Source organism: Topomyia yanbarensis, chromosome 2, assembly GCF_030247195.1.
Source record: "Topomyia yanbarensis strain Yona2022 chromosome 2, ASM3024719v1, whole genome shotgun sequence".
Classification (NCBI taxonomy): Eukaryota; Metazoa; Arthropoda; class Insecta; order Diptera; family Culicidae; genus Topomyia; species Topomyia yanbarensis.
This window is the reverse complement of record NC_080671.1, coordinates 317,680,668-317,700,499: the sequence shown is the minus strand read 5'-3', so window position 1 is coordinate 317,700,499 and position 19,832 is coordinate 317,680,668. Positions and strand designations below refer to the sequence as shown.

At 37.7% G+C, this 19,832-nt stretch overlaps 3 protein-coding genes across 4 annotated transcripts in view; 2 read left to right on the top strand and 1 right to left on the bottom strand.

The window, feature by feature from the left end:
• Positions 1-9,862, top strand: part of LOC131683702 (alpha-tocopherol transfer protein-like) — a 35,655-nt gene extending 25,793 nt beyond the window's left edge. For both annotated transcript variants that reach the window (XM_058965924.1, XM_058965926.1), the window contains exons 2-4: positions 8,512-8,786; positions 8,840-9,200; positions 9,272-9,862. In XM_058965924.1, the coding sequence (XP_058821907.1) occupies positions 8,512-8,786; positions 8,840-9,200; positions 9,272-9,511 (876 nt within the window). In that variant the 3' untranslated portion in view covers positions 9,512-9,862. The remainder of the gene's footprint in view (positions 1-8,511; positions 8,787-8,839; positions 9,201-9,271) is intronic.
• A 4,067-nt stretch (positions 9,863-13,929) lies between these two features.
• Positions 13,930-14,761, top strand: LOC131683701 (uncharacterized protein C9orf85 homolog). Its single transcript, XM_058965923.1, has one exon. It carries the CDS (start codon positions 14,097-14,099, stop codon positions 14,742-14,744), a length of 648 nt encoding a protein of 215 aa, XP_058821906.1. The 5' UTR covers positions 13,930-14,096; the 3' UTR covers positions 14,745-14,761.
• Positions 14,762-14,925: 164 nt separating this feature from the next.
• On the bottom strand, positions 14,926-15,950 carry LOC131683700 (uncharacterized). Its single transcript, XM_058965922.1, has 3 exons — positions 15,728-15,950; positions 15,484-15,655; positions 14,926-15,429 (listed from the first exon to the last, which is right to left on the bottom strand). The coding sequence occupies exons 1-3, from the start codon at positions 15,839-15,841 to the stop codon at positions 15,029-15,031; spliced, it is 687 nt and encodes a 228-aa protein (XP_058821905.1). The 5' UTR covers positions 15,842-15,950; the 3' UTR covers positions 14,926-15,028.
• Between the last annotated feature and the right edge of the window lie 3,882 nt (positions 15,951-19,832).

The window sequence follows — 19,832 nt, the reverse complement described above, 5'->3', positions numbered from 1 at the left end:
GTATAGAATTGCAAAAACTTAAACATCGCTGAACAATTATTGTAGCATTTATCTTGTAGGGGAAGACGGTGTAGGACCACCACCCAAATACCAAACTGTAGAACTCAAAATCACTGGGGCTCTAGTGGAAGGCACAGGGACACCCCAACAAACATTTCGTGGTTTTCTAAATATGTTTTAACAGTTGCTTTATTCAGCTCTAGCTGAACATTTGAAATATACGTGTAATCATATATCGTTTATTCCACCATTAAGCATCTGCGTTTGGAGAATTTATTCAGCTTATCTGATTAAGACACATGAAAGAACAATTCTTCAAGCACGTATACAGCCTGAAGAAAAAACCACAGTTCAGCTTTATCAATAAACCTTTCCGTTACCGCTATTCAGCTGAGAGAATTATCTTAGGAAAATTATTTAAAAAGACATTTATTTCAAGTTACGCACGCCATCAATCTCTTTGGAAGCCATATTTTTTTATTAGTATTGCGTTACAATTGGAGAAAAATTGTTTTACCTTGTTGGATACCATATCACGTACCTGGATCCGAACCAGCAATCTGTTGAACACTAAGCACTTACCTTACTGTCTGCACCAATCTTGCATACATCGAATGCTTAATATTTCACCGATGTACCGAAAAGTCTAGGCTGCTGAATAGAGTCTGTACAAAGGCTACAGTAGCCTTCTATAGATTTGAGTGAACCTAGTTGGCTTGGGTTCGAATCCCAACCAACGATAATTTTTTTATTTCATTTTTTTTATTTAATAATTTTTAGAACATTCAGGAATTTTAAATTAGATAATTTACTTATTTCAAAAATGATGATTGTAGTCGTTTTTGTTTCCAAGGTGAGGACTTATGGTTGTCACAAAACATTTAGATAAGTAAAAATGAGTGTTATATGAAAGTGGTGGTAACTGAATGATGGATTGAAGCCATTTATAATTCTAAGGTGGCAATCTCCTCAATTTATTTACTACTCCCTGCCAAATGATTTTCTTTCCATCGTGATTTTTTTTTGGTAAGCGGAAGTCGCTGTTCGAATTCAATAGTTTATTTATTTATATCAATTAAGTTTGCCAGCCTGAATAATCATTGTACCTTTGTTTGCAAGTCGATGGGTAGAAAAAAATCATGGTAACAATGCTGGTGTCAAAAATTTATAGCAACGTTGGAACAAAAAGTTTCTCTTGTGTTCAATATGAGAATATTCATGTTTCACAAGTAAACAGACCGTTTCGAATTAAAAGGTAAATTTACATAAACAAGGGCGCGTGTGATTTGGTAAGCTTGTACATTGAAAAACTGTAAATCGTGTATTTCCCGTGCTGAAAACTCAGAAGATATAAAAAAACTAAATAAACTTTCTTTATTTCTTTATTCGTTTATTGATCTATTGCTCCTTAACTGTAATATATGCAAAACATCTCAATTGGAATATACCGAAATAATAAAAAAAATCCTTCACAGAGTAAAAGAAAATAATGTGCGTGTATTGGGACTCGAACCCAGGTCGGTTGCCATTCGTCATGATTTGCTAATCGTGCCAATTTTTGTAGTAGTTACAATTACCTTTGTTAAACACATAATTCAGCTAAAAGTCAAAGGTGGTATAACGGCAAATGTAAAGGTAGAAACAACCTTTTGAAGACATGTAGTGCAGCTTAATGATTAAAGGTAATACTATTGGTAACAGCATCATTTATTCAACTCGTAATTCAGTCTGGTTGAATAAAAGCTTTAATATTGTCGCTGTTACATTTATTAGCAGTATAGTTCAGCCTAGTTGGAACTGGCGAATACTGGATTTCAAATAGGCTGAATAAACTGTTAATGTTTAAATAGTTCAGTGAAAGTTTTATTCAGCTTACATAATCTTTAATCTGCTTTAAATCAACACGTAGTCTTATAGTTCAGCTCCTAATGTTTGTTGGGACGTGCCTCCTGTTCAACCAGAAAGTTTTCCATCCTTAGTGGCCTTCTTAAAAACATATTAAATAGTTTCTCCGCGCATGTTGGGAAATGCGTTTCCAAGATTCGAAATTTTATTTTTCATCAGACACATTTTTCAAAGAAGATTTGCCCCCCCCCTCCTCCTCCCCTTTATCATCCTGCTGGAGCCGCATATGCTTGCAATGGACAAATAATTTCACATCACTTTATTTTATTTTAATTAAAGCCAAAATTTATTGCACTTGTAATTTTGTTGTTCATTTGTTGATTTTTCATGAATCTGGAAAATAATTCAATAAAAAAACAGTCATTTTTAGAGGCGAGATAAAAAGAACTACCCCCGAATCACACAAATCTTGATGGATAAAGCGATCCTTGGATATTACAAAAACTGTTATAGTGTACTATGCAATATTTATTAAGCATGGTACGTACTATCCCCAAAAGATAAAAATTGGATTAAACCAATTTGTGCATAGAGGACAAAATACCTAACTTAAATTAAGACGGGTTTTTGTGTTTCGAATACATGTCGTCAGTAACTAGCACCAACTTGGGGCCAAGTTAGATGATGTATCTAAACTAGTACCCCAATTGGCGCTGTGGCTGTTGTATATAGTGTCTAACTAGTGGTAATTTGGGTGCAAGCTTAGAACGTCGTCAAAATTGGCCTAAAATTGGTGCTGATTACTGACGATATGAATTCGAAGCAAAAAAAAGTCCAGCTTAATGTTACAGTGTATTTAAACACTACAGAACATGTTTCCTCGTTTAACAGTTATGTGTCCAACAAAAAAACACCTTTAACAGGCCAACGAGGGTACCCGGGTACCCACAAATTGAAATGCTCATAACTATGGCTTCCTTTAACCGATTTGGACACTTTTAGATATTTTGGATTCAGAAACTCGTCCACTTCTTGATTCTGTACCATGGAACCGGGATAATGGTTCTGGTTTTTGGTAATCCGGATTTCCCGGAGTAATGCTCCAGTAATAGGATATGATTTGTAAATTTTAATAATGTACTAGCAATATGAGTATCAAAACTCTTCAAATTGTCTCGGCAGTCTGTTTTTTATTGTTACGGGCAATTTGAAAAATGGAATTGGAATGGAATGGCCACTCACGGCCCTACGGGAACCTGCTCCGGAATGTCCGTTCCGGGGTCAAATCACCAAATGGTTCCAAAGGCACGAGATACAGCCTACTGATGCAATTCCAAGAATTTTGATACCCATATTGCTAGTATTCCATTGAAGTTCGCAAATAGTACCCCAGCACTGGAACCTGCTTCCGGAAACCCGGACTCCCGGGAATCGAATGAAGTAACCCGATTCATTTTTACCAAGTCCAAAAATGAATGAGTTCCTGAATCCAAAACGGCAAAAAGTATCGAAATCGGTTGGATATTACCTTAGTTACGGGCATTTTAGTTTTGTGGGTACCGGGTACCCACGTCGGCCTGTTACGTAGTAAAAAAAATTCAGGAGCCCCTCCTCACTCCCACCCTTACTATATCAACAATATTATTAACCCAAAAGCTTGACTTAGTGAAGTTCTAAGATGTCACAAAGTTTCAATTTCCAGCTATGGATAAAATATAAGAATTTAATTAATTGAAACTTAAAAAGGTACCCGGGTACCGCGTCGGGCACACAACGGTTAAGTTTGCTTATAGGGCAGTCATAAACTACGTTCACTAACTTAAAGGTCCTCATGTTGCGTGTATAGCTCAGATACAATCAATCGTTCAAAAATTAATTGATGTAACTTTAAAAGTGCAGTAAGGAAGATAAATTCAGTGATTAAAAAGAACCTTAAAATCAAAAAATAATACCCTGCGTAGAAACTTAGTGTGAAACCATGAATAATGCACCAAGCGAATAGGTCGAAAAAACTTCGCAGTCACTAGATGTAAAAAAAATACGAATTAACGACGAAGCTTGAACTTCCAGCAGCAGTGTGGAATCTTCACTCGTGAATGTTTGTCGCATAGATTCGCGAAGCTCACGAAGGTTTCTTGAGGTATTAATAAAATATTAAACGCTGCATTTTTATTAACAAATAGGGTTCGCAGTACCGACCGTTTTTGGCGAGAACCTGTACTACGGTACTGAAACCCTCAGTACCGGTAGTACCGATAAAGTACCGGTACTCGAAGATTTTTTTAAAAAATGCGAAAAAAGCTTCAAAGTGAAATTGAATGCTCAAACTGATGACCTTATTCTCAGATGATTGATTTGTGCTGATCAAAAAGCATGTGTGTTGTTTTCAATTTCTTCGGAATGACATGACTCATTTCAGCAGAAGATATTTTTTGTATGCGGCATCTTCTTTCATTTCGAAATCTATGCCACTTTGAAATCAATAACTGCTAAGCGGTGTGACTTTCGTCGACTTCAAGATGGTAAATGTAAGAAACCCTATTAACAACAGTAAATCAAAGCGAGAGTGGCAATCAATCTGAGCAGTTTGCTCGCATTTCCCCTCTTGCTTTTCTGGAAATTGGTTTCGACCTTTATGTCGTTTGCCTACTATTTTCTAATGCATACCAACGCTCCTTGCTTTCCTGTAAACTATGGAATTTTGCAGAATTTTCCAATCACCAATAATTACAAATCGCCCCATTTGAAGCAGTTCACCAAGTCTAAAATTCTAGCTACTAAATCGCTGTTCTTTCTTTTATAGATAAAGGTTTATGAGCAAACCAAATACAGACATGACTTAGACCATAGTCTTATTACGCGCCACAAGTGAATAATGGAAACCAATCGGAATGTCGCTAATAAAAAAAATCATAGCAAATTTTTACGTCTCTTACGCTACATGTGAATATTTTGAAATTTAGTACAAGATCGTTAAAATTTAATTTCGACAAAATAGTGCAGGAATTTAAATATACCTTACCCCACATCATTTCCCCACAAAGGTGTTAGCTCAATGATTTATCTAGGAGGTAATTATTATAATTAAAAGCCATCTTGCAGACTAATACTTTGAAACAGATCCCCCTTGAAAGTCCACATATTTTACATAAAAAATTGTATGGTACCGAAAATACCGCTACTGGCCTTTGTTCAGTATCGGTATTACGGTACCAAAAATGATTTGGTATTCCCGGGATTTCCGGTACCGGTATTACCGGTATCACAACCCGAATAACTTTGAGAAGTCCTACAAAAAATGAGATGTACTGGAATTCTTCGTAACTCAGCTTATTATTTGCTGCTCAATAAACGATAGATGATTTTCCAAGCATTTATTGTGTTGTGTAAAAATGAAAACGAAATACATGAATTGATTGAAATTCCAATACAGAGCTCGATTCGGTCGGGAAGAGCTTCGCGAGTGAAGTTTTCTACATTAGAAGGGGACAGAACAAAAGATCTTCTGGTTTCCTTCTTTATTTGCTGTTAAAACGTTGGTTCGCGTACGTTCATTACGTTATACGTAATTTTCGAAGCAAACAAAATTGATCACAACTGAAGAAAGCTTCCTTTTGAATGACAAACGAACGGTTCATGATGCGATTTTTCTCACGCTTTCCCAAGAGTTACTGCAACCCAACGGAAGTTGTCTTTATGGATATGCCAATGTCGATGTAAACAGGATGGTGTTCTAACCTCTCCATAATAGGTCCGTTGTACCTCTGTTTAATTTTTACTTTCTTGGATATTTTCACTTATATTCACTTATATATACTAAAGGGAAAGGACAGAAATAATCACAAGAAAATATTGAATTTTGCCCGAATTCTGAAAAATCAAATTTGTTGAAATTAGATCGTGCACAATTCAAAGGAAATGGACGGTCATCGATTCTTTTCGAAATACATTAAACTGCGTATTTAGAAAGTACGTTAAACTGCGTATTTATCCGGATATTTTGACTTAATAACTTGTTTATTTATTAATTTGTTGTATGTGCACCAACAGACCCCTTGGTACCAATGGTGGTTACTTGACCTAGTTACACTTAATAACAGACAAAGCTTAATTTTAATCGTATTTCGTGACAAGTGGAAATCAAATGTTGTGACAACTCTATTAAAAACCCGAGCTTGCAAATCCAGGCGTTCGACAATTGCAGAGTAATCCACTCTGGCCACAACAATCCAAGACGAAAATGGCTCAAGAGCAGTCCATCCGAATGCAGAATGAGGTTTATTAACTGGTGACAGCTTTCATAGCTCGGCAAGTGAAAACTGTTTCCCCATGGGAGATGTCGAACAGCAAAGCGATTGTGTCGACGCCGTTCTGGTAGTACGGATTCTAAACAATAGAACAATATTCTTGTGTTGAGCCAACCAGCTAACTATTCGGAAGATGAACCCAAGCTAGATAAGCTTCCTTATCTACGATGTACGAAGTATGTGGTTTAAACGTTAGCGCCGAATCTATGATGACTCCGAAATCCTTGACATAAGAGTGCCTGGGAATGTTCGAGTCGAGCAAATGGTAATTTAATTAATTAATTAATTAATTAATCGGATGGTGTTTCCGCGTTAACGTGATGTCAATCACAGCATTAACTCGGGATTAAAAACACTGTTTAGATCACACCACGTACTAAAGCTTCCCAGTTCACTCTGAAGAAACTCGCCATCGGTTTTATCCCGTATTTGTCGAAAAAATTTCATGTCGTCAGCGAGAGAAAGGGAGTTCTTGTAATTTCATATCGACGTCATTATAGTAGAGGAGTAATATTGCTGGGCTAAGGTGACTTCCTTTTGGAATGCGAATGTATCAAGGAATGGTGCAGATAGACAGTCCATAATACTGATTTGAAGTTGCCTTCTATCGAGGTAGGAACGAAATCAGGGCAGAAGTTGTCCATGAATACCGAGTTTGTTCAGCTTCGCAATTGCAATATAAAGGTTGATTTTGTCAAAGGTCGCAGATAAATCTTTGTAAATTGCATCGGTTTGCAATCTGTCAGCGAATCCCTCAAGTACATATATGGTGGAAGAGAGCAGGTTGGTCGTTGTCAATCGTTTAGGCAAAAAATTTTTGGTCTTCTGCAATGTTGTGAAAGAAAATAGGGTATAAAACTACCAGCTCGAATAGTTTTGATATTTTCAAGGTGATGAAAGAAACGAAGGAAAGATGTACATGGAATAACGAATTCTATCAGGTGGAATATACGATACCCAGGAACAGATAACGATTGGCAAGTTTCACTGATTGTTCGGAGCTCGCCCACCGGTCATTGTTGATCACCCGGGCTTTTATACCATGGCGGATGGCGAACAGCTATAAGCACACCACCACCTGATGTCTTATGGTTGTTGAGGGAGTTGCGGTTACAGCGGTAGACATCGAATGTTGAACCTAACATCATGGCAAGCCAGAATACGGTTGTAGACCCAGGTCTCAGTCAAGGCGACGTCGTCATACCTGCAGCCAGTGATCGCGAGCAAGTAGCTGTACATGAAGATGCTGACGAAGTTTGATTGCGTGGTACAGGATTACAAATCCTACGTCAAGGTAAAAACTGCTTCCTTGGCTGGAATATTATACGTCGACTGGAAGAGAAAAGGATGTGCTTTTCCTCAAGCACCACAATTGTTCCGTTCTGTTTTGGTCCGATTTTTCATCTTGCCATTGTGAAAATATCAATTTTTGCAGAACGCTAGCTCCACCTTTTATACACGGTCCCAAACACTCATTTGCTAGTGTGTTTTATTTTTCTTCAGCTGTCATATATAAATCTGTCAGCCAATTTAAACATTTGGAATAGCTCGTCTAAAGTATTTATTAGAGTTACAAGAAAAAAATTACTTCTGAGTTGATTCGAAGCAAATCGGACAAGTCTAGCTACCGGACCAACGTGCCTGAAATTTGTATGGAGACAATTTACATGGATAAAATCCACTAGCTTACATTTTCGTCACTAGGTGGCACTGTGCGTATCGTATTATCACTGTAAGTGAAAATAAGAAAAATAATTTACAACTTTGTTGAAGACTGCTAGTCAATCCGGCTTTGCTGAAAGAAGGTATTAAACTTTAAGGGAAGTGATGTCTGAGTCAGTTTTGCATGGGGCCTAGCAGTGTATGGTTGTGTATCATAACGGGAGACAGATTTCCGGCCGTGGACCCCTTCCAAAAAACGAGTCTGGGGGCAAATGCTGCACAGCCGCCATATTGTGGTATAAAAAAATAAGTTTGGTGATTCATTACTTATGTTATAAATCTCATTTAACAAGATCTCGATTCATCCAAATAGTTTGTGTCTGTATTGACGATTCTCAATCAGTGTTTCGAGTCACATCCTGTTTTATTCCTAAAAATCCCATTCTATGAAAAGTCCATGTAAACATAGTGAGGAGATATAAATAGTCCACAGAGGAGAAGGGGTAAAAAATTATTGTTTCTTATCCACGTGGTACACGAAAGATCCCTTGAAACAATATTTTAATAAAGGTCGTATAAACGACTAGCATACTCAACGACGCAAACTGAAATTGTTTGTAATATGTAATCTGGAATTGTAACGCATGTTTATTTTCAAACGCTACACAAAATAATATAACATCCGTAACCTTTTCAGATGGAGTTCGATCTCGGATACGACCTTGACGAAGCATTAAAGCGCGAAGCCCTATGTAAGGATGACTTACAGGCATTGCGCACACCGCCCATCGAAGGAGCTCCGTCGAACATGACCGATAAGCAGCTGGCCTGCTTTCTGGACGCGTGCAACAAAAACATTGAACAAGCTAGAAAAGTCATAAAAATCTACTACGATGCCCGACGGGATGGACCGGAGCTGTTCCACGACAGGGATCCGTTCAACCCAAAGATTCAACAGTGCTTTGATAACCAGTGAGTTGATCAAATCAGATGTTTAGATCATCTCTAATCTGATAATTTTTCAGAGACTACTTCCCGCTTCCACCAACTCCCAGCGGATATTCCATTGTTTACCACCGTCTAAACAATCCGAAGGCTTCCAACTACAACTTCGACGATGCAGTTAAGACGTACTTTATGCTGCTGGATTCCTGTTTATACACGCAGGGACCCAGGCCTGGCTTGATCTGCCTGTTCGATATGACCAACGTGGGGCTCACGCATTTGCTCCGGGTTAAAATCAGCACGGTGCGAAAGTTTTTCCACTATTTGCAGGACGGGTTACCCGCGAGGCTGAAAGCCATTCATGTGTTGAATGCCGTTTCCTTCTTCGATAAAATTCTTTATATTATCAAACCATTTATCCATGCTGAAATCCTGAAGATGGTAAGTGTAAAGAACCGTACGCGGGATAAATGGCAAGGATAACTGTTTTACCTTTTTTATTCCTATTCTAGCTTTTTCTGCACCCTACAAATGCTAATTTAACCAAATTTTACGACGAGTGGATTCCTCGCAGCTGTTTGCCGTCGGACTACGGCGGAGAGCTGAAATCGGTGGCGGAACTGCACCAAGAGCACATCGGGAAATTCGAATCGCTGCGGTCCTATTACCTGGCTGAAGAGCACCAGCGCAACGGAAGCTCTGAGTTGATAGAAGAAACGAAAGCCAGAATGAAATCACTGGAAATAGATTAGCATTTTTATACCGTTTAAGCAAATGCAGATTTCGATCTGATAACAGTTGCAATTAAAGCTTGCCGTTCATCAGGTGACCATGTTTGAGATGAAAATGATATGAAGAACCATTTGCACTGAACTTGAACGAAATAATGTGATATTAAATGGTAGCATTATCCCTTATCCTGATCCGATTTTGAACCATATTTTACACCTAAATATTTTATTGAAATTTGGGAAATGTTCAATGGTTGCCTTACATCCGCTCAAAAAAAAATGTTGAAAACTATCAAGTAAGCATTGGTTTCCGGGTTAAAGTAGGTAGGGAACAATAATAGAAATAAAAACAAATCTAAAGTCTACATCAAACACTTTTTGTTGTACTATTTATATCACATTAAAAGCCATTGGCAATCTAGAAAGTCAAAAATACATTTTTTGAATGTTTTACATGTCGTAATTTTTTGGCTCAAAAACGTTCCTTAGTGGCGCGATTTATTTAAGGGTAAACAGGTCTAATACGCCCCCCTTAAGCAAAAATAGCTATATTTCACCATTCGACGCTATGATCTTCTCATTAACTACTCTAATTTATTGTTATATTAGTTAGAAATTAGTACCCGTTTCATTTTTTATTAAAAACATCCTGATACAAGTACAATTAAACATTTTTCAAAGGTGCCTAAATTCTAGTTTTTTCTTTCACCCAGGGCAAAATGCCCTGAGCTGTTGTGAATACATGAATAATTCTACACACACACATAGTTTTAAGCCAAGCTATAAACTAAGATAGTAACTATAACATTCTAGTAAGCTACTTGAAATAGTTCTATCGAATCCGACTATTTCTAATTGGTTGTAATGCTTTGGGAAAAAGTGGAAGCTTACATAAAAGTAGCTCTTTTGAAACTTTTGTGTGTATTGTTGTTTTGCAACATATTAAAAATACCAAACTAACTTAGTACGTTGATTTCAAAAAACGATACTGTTATCATTTTTACTTTTTAGATAATTCAGGAATCCTGGGAATCGAATAGGGGTATTTAGCCCCGGCGGGGCGTAGTATACCCTTTTACCCTAATAGCTTTTCTCCCTACTGTAAGAACAAACGAATTGTTTCGGTGGTAATATTGGCTGCTCCTGCAGCGGTCCTTAACTGTGGACCCTTTGTTGGAACTCCCCTAATCGATTTTTTTGCGCCTAGCAAAAATTCCGCAAAACACCGCAGTGTGCTTCCCAGGCGATGCAGCTTTCTTGCCTCCCACTGAGACGTCCAAAAAATTGTTTCAAAATCGTTCAACACGGGTCCAACGATGGACGTTTGTTGAACGGTTATTTGGACGTTGTCCAAATTGGTCCAACGAACGTCATTCATTGGACGATTTTGAAACCAACCGTTCTTAGAGGGCTGTTTCACTCTACTTCTCCTGTTAGCTGTGGAAGAGAGCAATCCTTTTTCGGCTTATTCTCTACAGCGAGAGTGGCTAGTGCTTTCAGATTTGTTCATTTAAACTCAGCAGGTAAATCTAGTTTCAACGTATCCAGCTTTTAACGTGCCATAATGCCGGTCAAAATTGTTCAGTTCGTAATACCTTTAACGGCCCTTTTTAGACAATAATCTTTTATACAGGAGCACTTTTGTTTCTTTTCCGGCGCTAGTGAGTCAATTTTTGTTTTTTGTAAAGTGGGCCGGAAACGTAAAATGTATTTCTGTGTTCAAAATCATTTCATAGTTTCCCGCACGATGCCGATTGGTGAGGAGCTACATTTTAGGATCTTATCGATTTAAACGATTTGCTGCATCGAATCTAACCATATATATGCAATGTATTCGAATTTGTCGATCCCCAGAACTGATGGAGAAATTCAATGTTGGCGGAATGCAGGAGCTACGAAAAGTTATAGTTATACACTCAGATCATATTCAATCTGATATATCAATTGATTCGTTTTAGCCCATCATGAGAGAAAGCGAAATCGTGGAATTATTATGAATAATAACTGCATATTAATGTTCCGTCAGGATGCAGTTCCGTATCAGACCAGCACAGCGAGCTGCTTTACACTCAAGATAGAAGCAAATCTTTCGTTGAATGAAAAAGTAGTGCCACGGACCCGTATGCAGAATCATCGTAGCGAACCATCAGTTTAGAAATAAATAAAATTGAATTCTTCCACAACATGGATGAACATGCGCCTACGGAAGACATGGAAAATGAAATCATTGATCATTGATTGTGCCTCCGCGATCCAGATTCAATAATGACCTCGATAGCACAGCCAACTCTTTAAAAATAGACTTCAAAGCCTTGTACTTACAAGAAGTAAAAGTAAACGCCAGCCTGAAAAATAAAATGTACGTTTACTGCGGGACTCTTAAAGAGCGACGGCAAAGAAAAGTAAATTAACACAAAAGTCAATGATACCAGCAATAAAGGACATGAATTGCTTTCCTCACATAAAAAGAAAAACAATTTTAGCGTTGCTTAATTTCCAGTAAAAACAAATGATAGTGATGGGTTAACCCAATTGTAAAAATAGTCGTTGCTCTGCATTCCTTAAATCACGTTGAAGTACATGACAGGCAATTTTTTCATTTCGCTTTTCAAATTTGACAACTGTAAAAATGCTCCCCCCTTTCATTTATCACCTTGCATTTGACAAGCGGTGTGGACATTGTTACCATCATAACTTCGGTTGACAAAGATTAATTTGTCATGGATCAGGGATACCGTCTTCACATTTCATAAAAAATGTGTTCATTTCCCGAATAGAAATATACAATAATAAAACCATGATTTTCACTGTGATAGTACAGTAATTTTACAATAATTTACAATTAATTGTTATGCTATGCTACAATACAAAACCAATAAACTTTAACATTTATACAGTAAATTTCAACGTAAAATCGACTTTTACAGTAAAAAAGGGAGGTGGTTATGTATCTTAACATTAAAAAATTCAATTTTTCTCTATGCATTTTTTTTCTAGAAAATAGTAAAATTTAATGTAAATTTACTGTATCAGTTTTTTGCTGAACAATAAAATTGATTGTTACATGAAATTTTATTGTAAATCTACTGCGAGAACTCTGCATCGAACAATGTTCAAACGGTAATAACTATAATATTTATTGTTTTATGATTGTTTGTAGACTAAATGCTATTGGCGATTTGCGGCAAAACCAAAATTGGTCATGCGACACTTATGATTCAGCTCATGAACTGGCAAAGTTATACAGTTTGCTTTTTTTCACCCGCAAGTGAGTCGTAGCTTACAACAAAAACTTCATTTTCTGCTCGGAAAAAGCTTACCACTGCCAAAATATGAATGAAACGAGTAAGAAATTTAGTTTTATTTGCAATTATTTTGAAATTACAGCCATTTGCAACTATTTGGCTCATACATTTCTTCGAAATGTAAGCGGGGTATTATGTCGTTGGTATTATTGTGGTTATAAAAAATTGATTCACAAATAAAGTTTCAACTCGAAACCGAGACCTAATCAGTACCAATGTCAAACTCCTTCATATTTTGGACTACGTAGGAGATTCAGGGAAGCCAATCAAAGAGAAAGATCGGTTGTGTATGATACAAAGCTGACACTTTCCTATTAGCCGGATATATTCTTTCATTGCGTGATCTGGTGAGTTTCATGAATTTACACCATCTCAAGGTTTAGTTTAACTTAGGAGGAACGGGAAATGATGTTGCGGCGGCTACGGTGCTTAACAAATTACATTTCGGAACAGCACACATATAGCTCTCCGATTAATATTAGAAACCACAATGTTTTACATTCTTTTCGCAAGATGTTTACTTATCACCTTTTAAAATGATTGTTTTCGCCAATTATAAAATTCTATTCGGGTTGTCTTCAACGACCGGGATTCTAAATTGGTTATTGATCTTGTGCCAGTCTTCTGCCAGATTCCCAAAAAATTGTCTTCAAATTGTAAAAAGCGTCTTAACAACACTTAAAATGTCTTCAAAATAAATTATTTTTATTTTCAAAATTAATTGATCACATCTGACATCGCTGCTCCAGATAAGCCTTTTGTCAACTGTCATTTCGACGAGTTTTAATTCGAGCATGCGGGGGCAGTGGACAACGCGCCATCTGCCTGCCGACACGTGAGTTAATTTCTCAATAGATGCCAGATTTGCAGACATGTCTGCAAATTCGCAGACTTAATGTTAGCTGCAGATTTTTTCGATGACGCAGATATTTGCAGATTTTTTAGTTTGGTTGCAGATATTTGCAGATTTTTTAGTTTGGTTGCAGATATTTACAGATTTTTGAATATAAAGGCTTTTGGTTACACTAGCTTTCCTGACATTTTTTGTTCTTCCCAGCTTTTAAAATTATTATTGCAGACATTTGAAAAAGTATCTGGCATCTCTGAACTAGTTGAAGTTATCCCTGAATGCCCTTGTGACGTTTGCTGTCACTGTTTATATAAAATCGTGGATTGAAACAAATTAATATGCAGATTTTTTGAACCAAAAATCAGAAAATAAAAGCACGTAAAATTGTGAGTCTAAACCTGAAGCTTTAGTGCGTATATTGAGCCATCATTGTTTATAATATTTAATCACAATGAGTACAAGACGGGGCGATAAAGGCCGTCGCACACGCCCCCAGAGACACAAGAACACGTTTGCCTTCAAGAACGATCTTCACGATAAACACACGCCTCTGATAAAATTAATCAACACGCTACATGTCAGTGAAGTTTGTGAACGCTGCAAGGAGGTGATCGAATGGAAAATCAAATATCGAAAGTACAAACCACTAACTCAACCCAAAAGTTGCACCAAATGTAATGAGCGGAAGGTAAAACGAGCGTACCATGTACTATGCCGGGATTGTGCCCTTGATAGCAAATGTTGCGCAAAATGTCTTAAACCGGCCGGGGAGGTTACAATTGTTCCACCGGAACCGACAGATGAGGAGAAGCAAAAGCTGAAGGTAGAAATGGATCAGCTCATCAAATCGCAGCCGGAAAGGAAAAGGCGAACATTTTTACGATATATGAACAAAGGCAAAAAGAAACAAAATGTTGATTCGGATGATGAAGATGGAGAACGGCGGGAGAAGAAGGCACCGGAAACTACACCCAGAACAAGAGAAGAGCTAATGGAAAAGTTTGAACAACTCAAGCTGACTGGAACTAATGGCGAAGATGTTGATAATTTGTCTGACGATGAGGATTACGAAAATTTTAGCGATGAGCTTTCGAATTAAAATATTGTTCGCAATAAGTTTTTTTTTTTCAATTCATTCATCACACAACCAGTATGATACATATCCTCCAAAAGCCTTGTAAGTGGTAAAACCTGTCGACCTATATTTTTGTTTGAGTAAGGGATAGTTCATTCTTAAGAACACATACCTCAGCAATAACCATATAATGTGATACAAGCTCTTAATACTTATAGTAAAGAAATCTTGCTAAATTTATTTTCTGCTTTTAACTTTCTTCAACAAAAGACGTGCCATTCTATGAACTAATTTTTTTTAAATTGTTTTTATGGGTATGGCATTCGAAACATTCCCGGCATCGGCATTCCAATCGGCCCGATTGGATATGGAATAGATCCAGCGGTAGGTGGGTTTGGTGACGGATAAAACCCACTTGACCGAGGATATGGTACCATACCAAACGATGGCGAACCATGCAACCCAGGCACAGCACCAGATGATTGTTGATTCAACCCGTTGCGGACTAATTCTGCCATTTTTTCTGCTTTTAGCTTCCGGCTGTGCATTGATTTGCGTGAACTCATAAACTGCTCCAAATACACATCAGTTGTAATGTCATTGTCGAGAAATTGTTTGACAATTTTTTCCGATTCCTCCTCGCTTTCAGCTGCTGCCGTCTGTAATAGTGCAAGCACCGTATCTGGGTTAGTGCTGCTGGACTTGGTATCTAAAAGAAAAAAAATAGAAAAATACGCAGTATTACAAAATATATGGTACATACTCAATTCCTCCGACTTTTCTTTAACTGAACTGGCCAGAAGTCGACCTTTTTCAGAAAGATCGTTTACACGGGAGCGCATCTCGATCATCTTTGGTTCTTTTCCTAAATTGCTCTCCGCTAGACTGCGATTTTCGCTAAGCACCACTTCCTTCTCGGATTCCAACGCTTCGATCTATTTGAAAAGTAACCAATCGCACAATCATAAACATGATGCGTGACTAACTCAACGCCAAGTCGCACTTACTGCTTGAATCACTCGTTCATCCAACTTGTCGTCATCGTTCAGCAAATCCTTAAGCTCGTCCGAGCTGAGATTTTGCAATGTCCTGACCGCTTGATTTAAATATTGCTGGTACATTATATCTTCACTAATTTCACTATACACTCAATTATTACAAAAATCGTGTCCTTTATTCCTTTTATAAAAGAAACTATCGTTGTTGATATTGTTGTTGTTTTGGAGAAGATTTATGACGTTTACAAGTGCTGGATGCCAGGTTAGCCCACTCTGCATTCAGCTAGCTGGCTCGACTAAAAAGTCATCGAATGCTAAGGGTCCCCTATTATTGAGTCGAATCAGAACTCGTCGAAGTAGACAAATATTTCAACCTGAATGTTGATTTTTGTTCTTTTTCCTAATGGGGCAACACCAAATACATATTTGTATTTCGCTACGCCTAGGGGCAGATGACTCTAGGAATGTATAACAAATTTGCATCAAATTAGAAAAAATACATTTCATTTCCATTTTTGAATCATCCACTTTGTTCGACGTTTAGTTGAATATAGGTCTAGTTTTTAGAGTGTTTTGAAGTCTTACACGCAACGCTAAATACGTAATGAATTTCTATTTTGATGGAAAGAAATACATTCAATTTAGCTGATTCAGGGTATCATCCAAAGAATATGTGGAATAATTGCACTATATATCCATATCAACATTAGAATAGGGCTAATAAGATTTGTAAACAAACTTTTGTTTTGCTAATTTCTCTTAATTTGTTATATTTTCAACCTAGAAGACATTTGAAATTGATTCTACCAAGGGTAAAGATGTTGATTCATGTGTATCATTCATGAAATTCTACTCGAGAGCGGAGTAATGAGCGAAACAAGTTTGTTTATAAAAATCTCATTAGCCCTTTTGAAGAATTGATATTGATATGTTCGTGTATAATTACACTATAATTTTTTATTAGAGCAATATTTCCACTTTTACGATCTGATTCATGGGTTTTAAATTGATATGTACAGTCGTGATTCGCTGGTTGGTCACTTTTTAACTGCACTGATAAAATAAAGTACCCATTAATGCGTAGAAAACTACCCATTTTCAATAAAAATGGAATAAACCACTTAATGGGTAAAGAGCTTGTACTCATTAATGAGTACAGACCTTGTACGTCAACCTGGGTACGTTTTATCCATTATTTTTCGTTGAACAATTACAATAAAATGCGTAAAAAATACCCTACATGAAAATCGCCATAGAATGAAAAATATTGAAAATAGAATTATTTCTGAATTTAAAAAAGGCACTACAAAACATCGATTTCACATTACACATTTCCCTCTCATAAAAGTATATGAATTTCGATGGGGATTCTATTCTAAAGCAACAAAACTAAATACAGTAATGTTTCGATTATATCACTATCAGTGGTGCAAATTTTCATTTTCAAATGCCAACTTTCAGCTCAATCACACCCAACCATGATTCAAATTCAAAGCCTCCCTTAATCATTCACTTTCAAGTTGGCGGGATTTTCATAACCGAAGCGTACGTTTTCATTTCAAATTGATGCTTTTTCATTCACCAACCAAAGTTGTCATCTGCTCTGTAGAGGCCAGTTTAGGTTTACTGTTGACATATTTTGCGTTTTCAAGCTTACATGAACAGCAAGAAGTATGTTCAGAGTAGTTTTGCTTAAAAAACCTAGTCAATATCCCAGTACAGAGATATTGACAAGGTAAATGAAATCGAAAATGAATGGAAAATGATTGAACAGCTCGGCTGTTTGAATGGATGATGTAAACGAATAACTGCGAATTGAACATAGTAGGGCATGATTTGAGATTTGTTCTTCTTTCAAGTTCGAAACAACCTGGTGAAAATTTGCAGCTCTGATCACTATGCGTTTATATTAATACTGGTTTAAAAAAAATAAATGCATTTAATTTCGCTGATTTTTAAAAATGCATCACAAGTGATCTCCCCCTAGGTAATGAGCCTATTATTGGGTTTCGGACTATCTCGTTAAGGGTTAATATATGATGAGGTCGGTCAAAAAGTTGAACTTTTTAATTCTTTTATCTTAGAGAATAGATTCTTAAGAATGTACCTGAAATTTTTTTAGAGGTCTAAGCAGTAGAAGCAATGTTATAGCGCTGTCCATCTTGTTCTTTTATGTGGACGCAGAGTGTGGCGCAAAACTTTAAACGTGAATAATCTCGATATCATGTTTTACCAAAAACGTTGTTGCAATGACTAAGATTGCCGAAATATCTTTCAGCTGGTTCCAATTTTGACATTAAAAATGTCTTACTCCACTATCTGGGGCTACACCAGTCGATTCAGAAACACCTGACTTGAATATAATTGCTAATAAGTTTAATGTACTATATAAGTTGTAACCCGTCAGGGTAACAATTTAGCACTGGGTGGAAATATACCTTTTTTTACGTATACACTCCGTAGAGTGTATTGTTTACGTAAAATTATGCTCACCACTGTTCCATATGATCGTTCGCTTTTTACGTTAAATTTTGTTTATATTTTTGTTTGTGAACGATTTTGTTAGATCAGATAGGTGTAGTAATTTTTGTTAAATATTTGTATATTAATAACATAGGGTTTAGTCAGGTAACCGCTCTCCTCTCGCTGCGAAAAGTGTGCGGACTATGCTGTACCATAGCGATGACAGCTATGCGGGATGTGCGTTTTTTTGGTGTTGGTGATAGTCGAGTGCGGAAGGCGGCCATCGTGTTAGAGTGAGGAGATAGTGACGGACCACGGCATCGATCAGACGCCCGATCAGTTTTTGTTTTGTTTTCGGGACAGTTTCCCGCCACTAGGAGATTATCTCAGTGCGCGCGTGCGACGGCAAGCTAAAACCGTCAAAAGTGCCGGCCCGTGGTTCGGGCATTAGTGAAGTGCACGGTGTCGGTTCGCCAATAGGGGTAAGCTAAGTGTAAAGGAGTGCTTTCGCTTCCCCGGCTAAACAATAAGGAACCACGACATCGGCCGTTCTCGCTATAGAGGATAAGTCAAACGAGCCAAGCTCTCCTCTATAGCTAATTGTCAAGGAGAACGAAGCAGGGCGGACAAAGGTTCCCCCTGGGAAGAGCACTGCGGTGACTTCCGGGATCGTTTACGGCGAGTAGACGATCCGGCGATTTGTCGCCAACGTCGCTAGGGAGGTTCCGACAAAGGAGCCAAGCTCACCTCCCTAGCTAAACGCCAAGGACCGCTGCCGGAGCAGCCAACGACATTCCGGGAGAACTCGGCCGTTGCAGTCCCGGCCGGTCGGAAGAGACAATCCGCCTTTCCGCCCAGAAACATAGCAGCAGCAGCAGCGTGAGGATTTTGGAGAATAGACGGTAAAGTTAGAATTTATTTGTTTGTTTACCTTTTTTTCTTGTGAAACGAAAATCCGAAATTCTGTAGAAGCACCTAGGCCGCCCTGAAAAGAAGGGTTCGCCGGGCAAACAAGAACCCGAGTAGTGGGCAAACCCCTACTTACATTTGGCGCACAGCGCAAAACACACTGAAAAAAATATTTTCCTATTTTGGAAAATATTTTTTTCTTCCGGAGTGTGGGGTGCTTCTACTAAATCTAGGATTTTCGTAGAACAGTCGGTGAGGTTTCTTCCGCAATATTGTTCCGCGGTCGTATTATTTATTTATTTACATTTGTTGGCGTATTTTTTCGATTTTTTGTTTTTTCCTTTTTATTTTTGTCCGAATTTGTGGATTGCGTTGTTTGTGTTTGGTCTGCCGGACGAGTAGTTTGAAGGTTGTTGTCATTTATTCGGTTGCGGTGGCCAATCGCCTTGTATTCTCAATCCGGTTTGAGACATTTTTGGAGCAGCTTGATTTCCTGAAATTTTAAGGGAATCGTTAGTGGGCGAAAAATCAGAAATAATACCGTGTCAGTACTTACATGCTTTGTGTCTTGGTGATTTCTTCCAATATAGCGCAAGTTATGATGGCGTTGGAGAAATTCAACCAAGCGTGTGTGTTCATGCGCGTCGATCATTTACATTTCGATGAGCTGGATTTTGAGTTGCTATCTCGAAGCATTTTTATCTCTCCTGATTCGGATCTTTCGGGTGTCCAGCGGCAGCGG

Excerpts from the sequence above, each read along its gene's own strand:
- LOC131683701 (XM_058965923.1), top strand. The coding sequence starts at position 14,097 with ATGAGTACAAGACGGGGCGATAAAGGCCGTCGCACACGCCCCCAGAGA.
- LOC131683700 (XM_058965922.1), bottom strand. The coding sequence starts at position 15,841 with ATGTACCAGCAATATTTAAATCAAGCGGTCAGGACATTGCAAAATCTC. Across the intron at positions 15,656-15,727 it reads ATGAACGAGTGATTCAAGCA|ATCGAAGCGTTGGAATCCGA; the intron begins GTAAGTGCGACT and ends CTTTTCAAATAG. Across the intron at positions 15,430-15,483 it reads AGAAAAGTCGGAGGAATTGA|ATACCAAGTCCAGCAGCACT; the intron begins GTATGTACCATA and ends TTTTTCTTTTAG.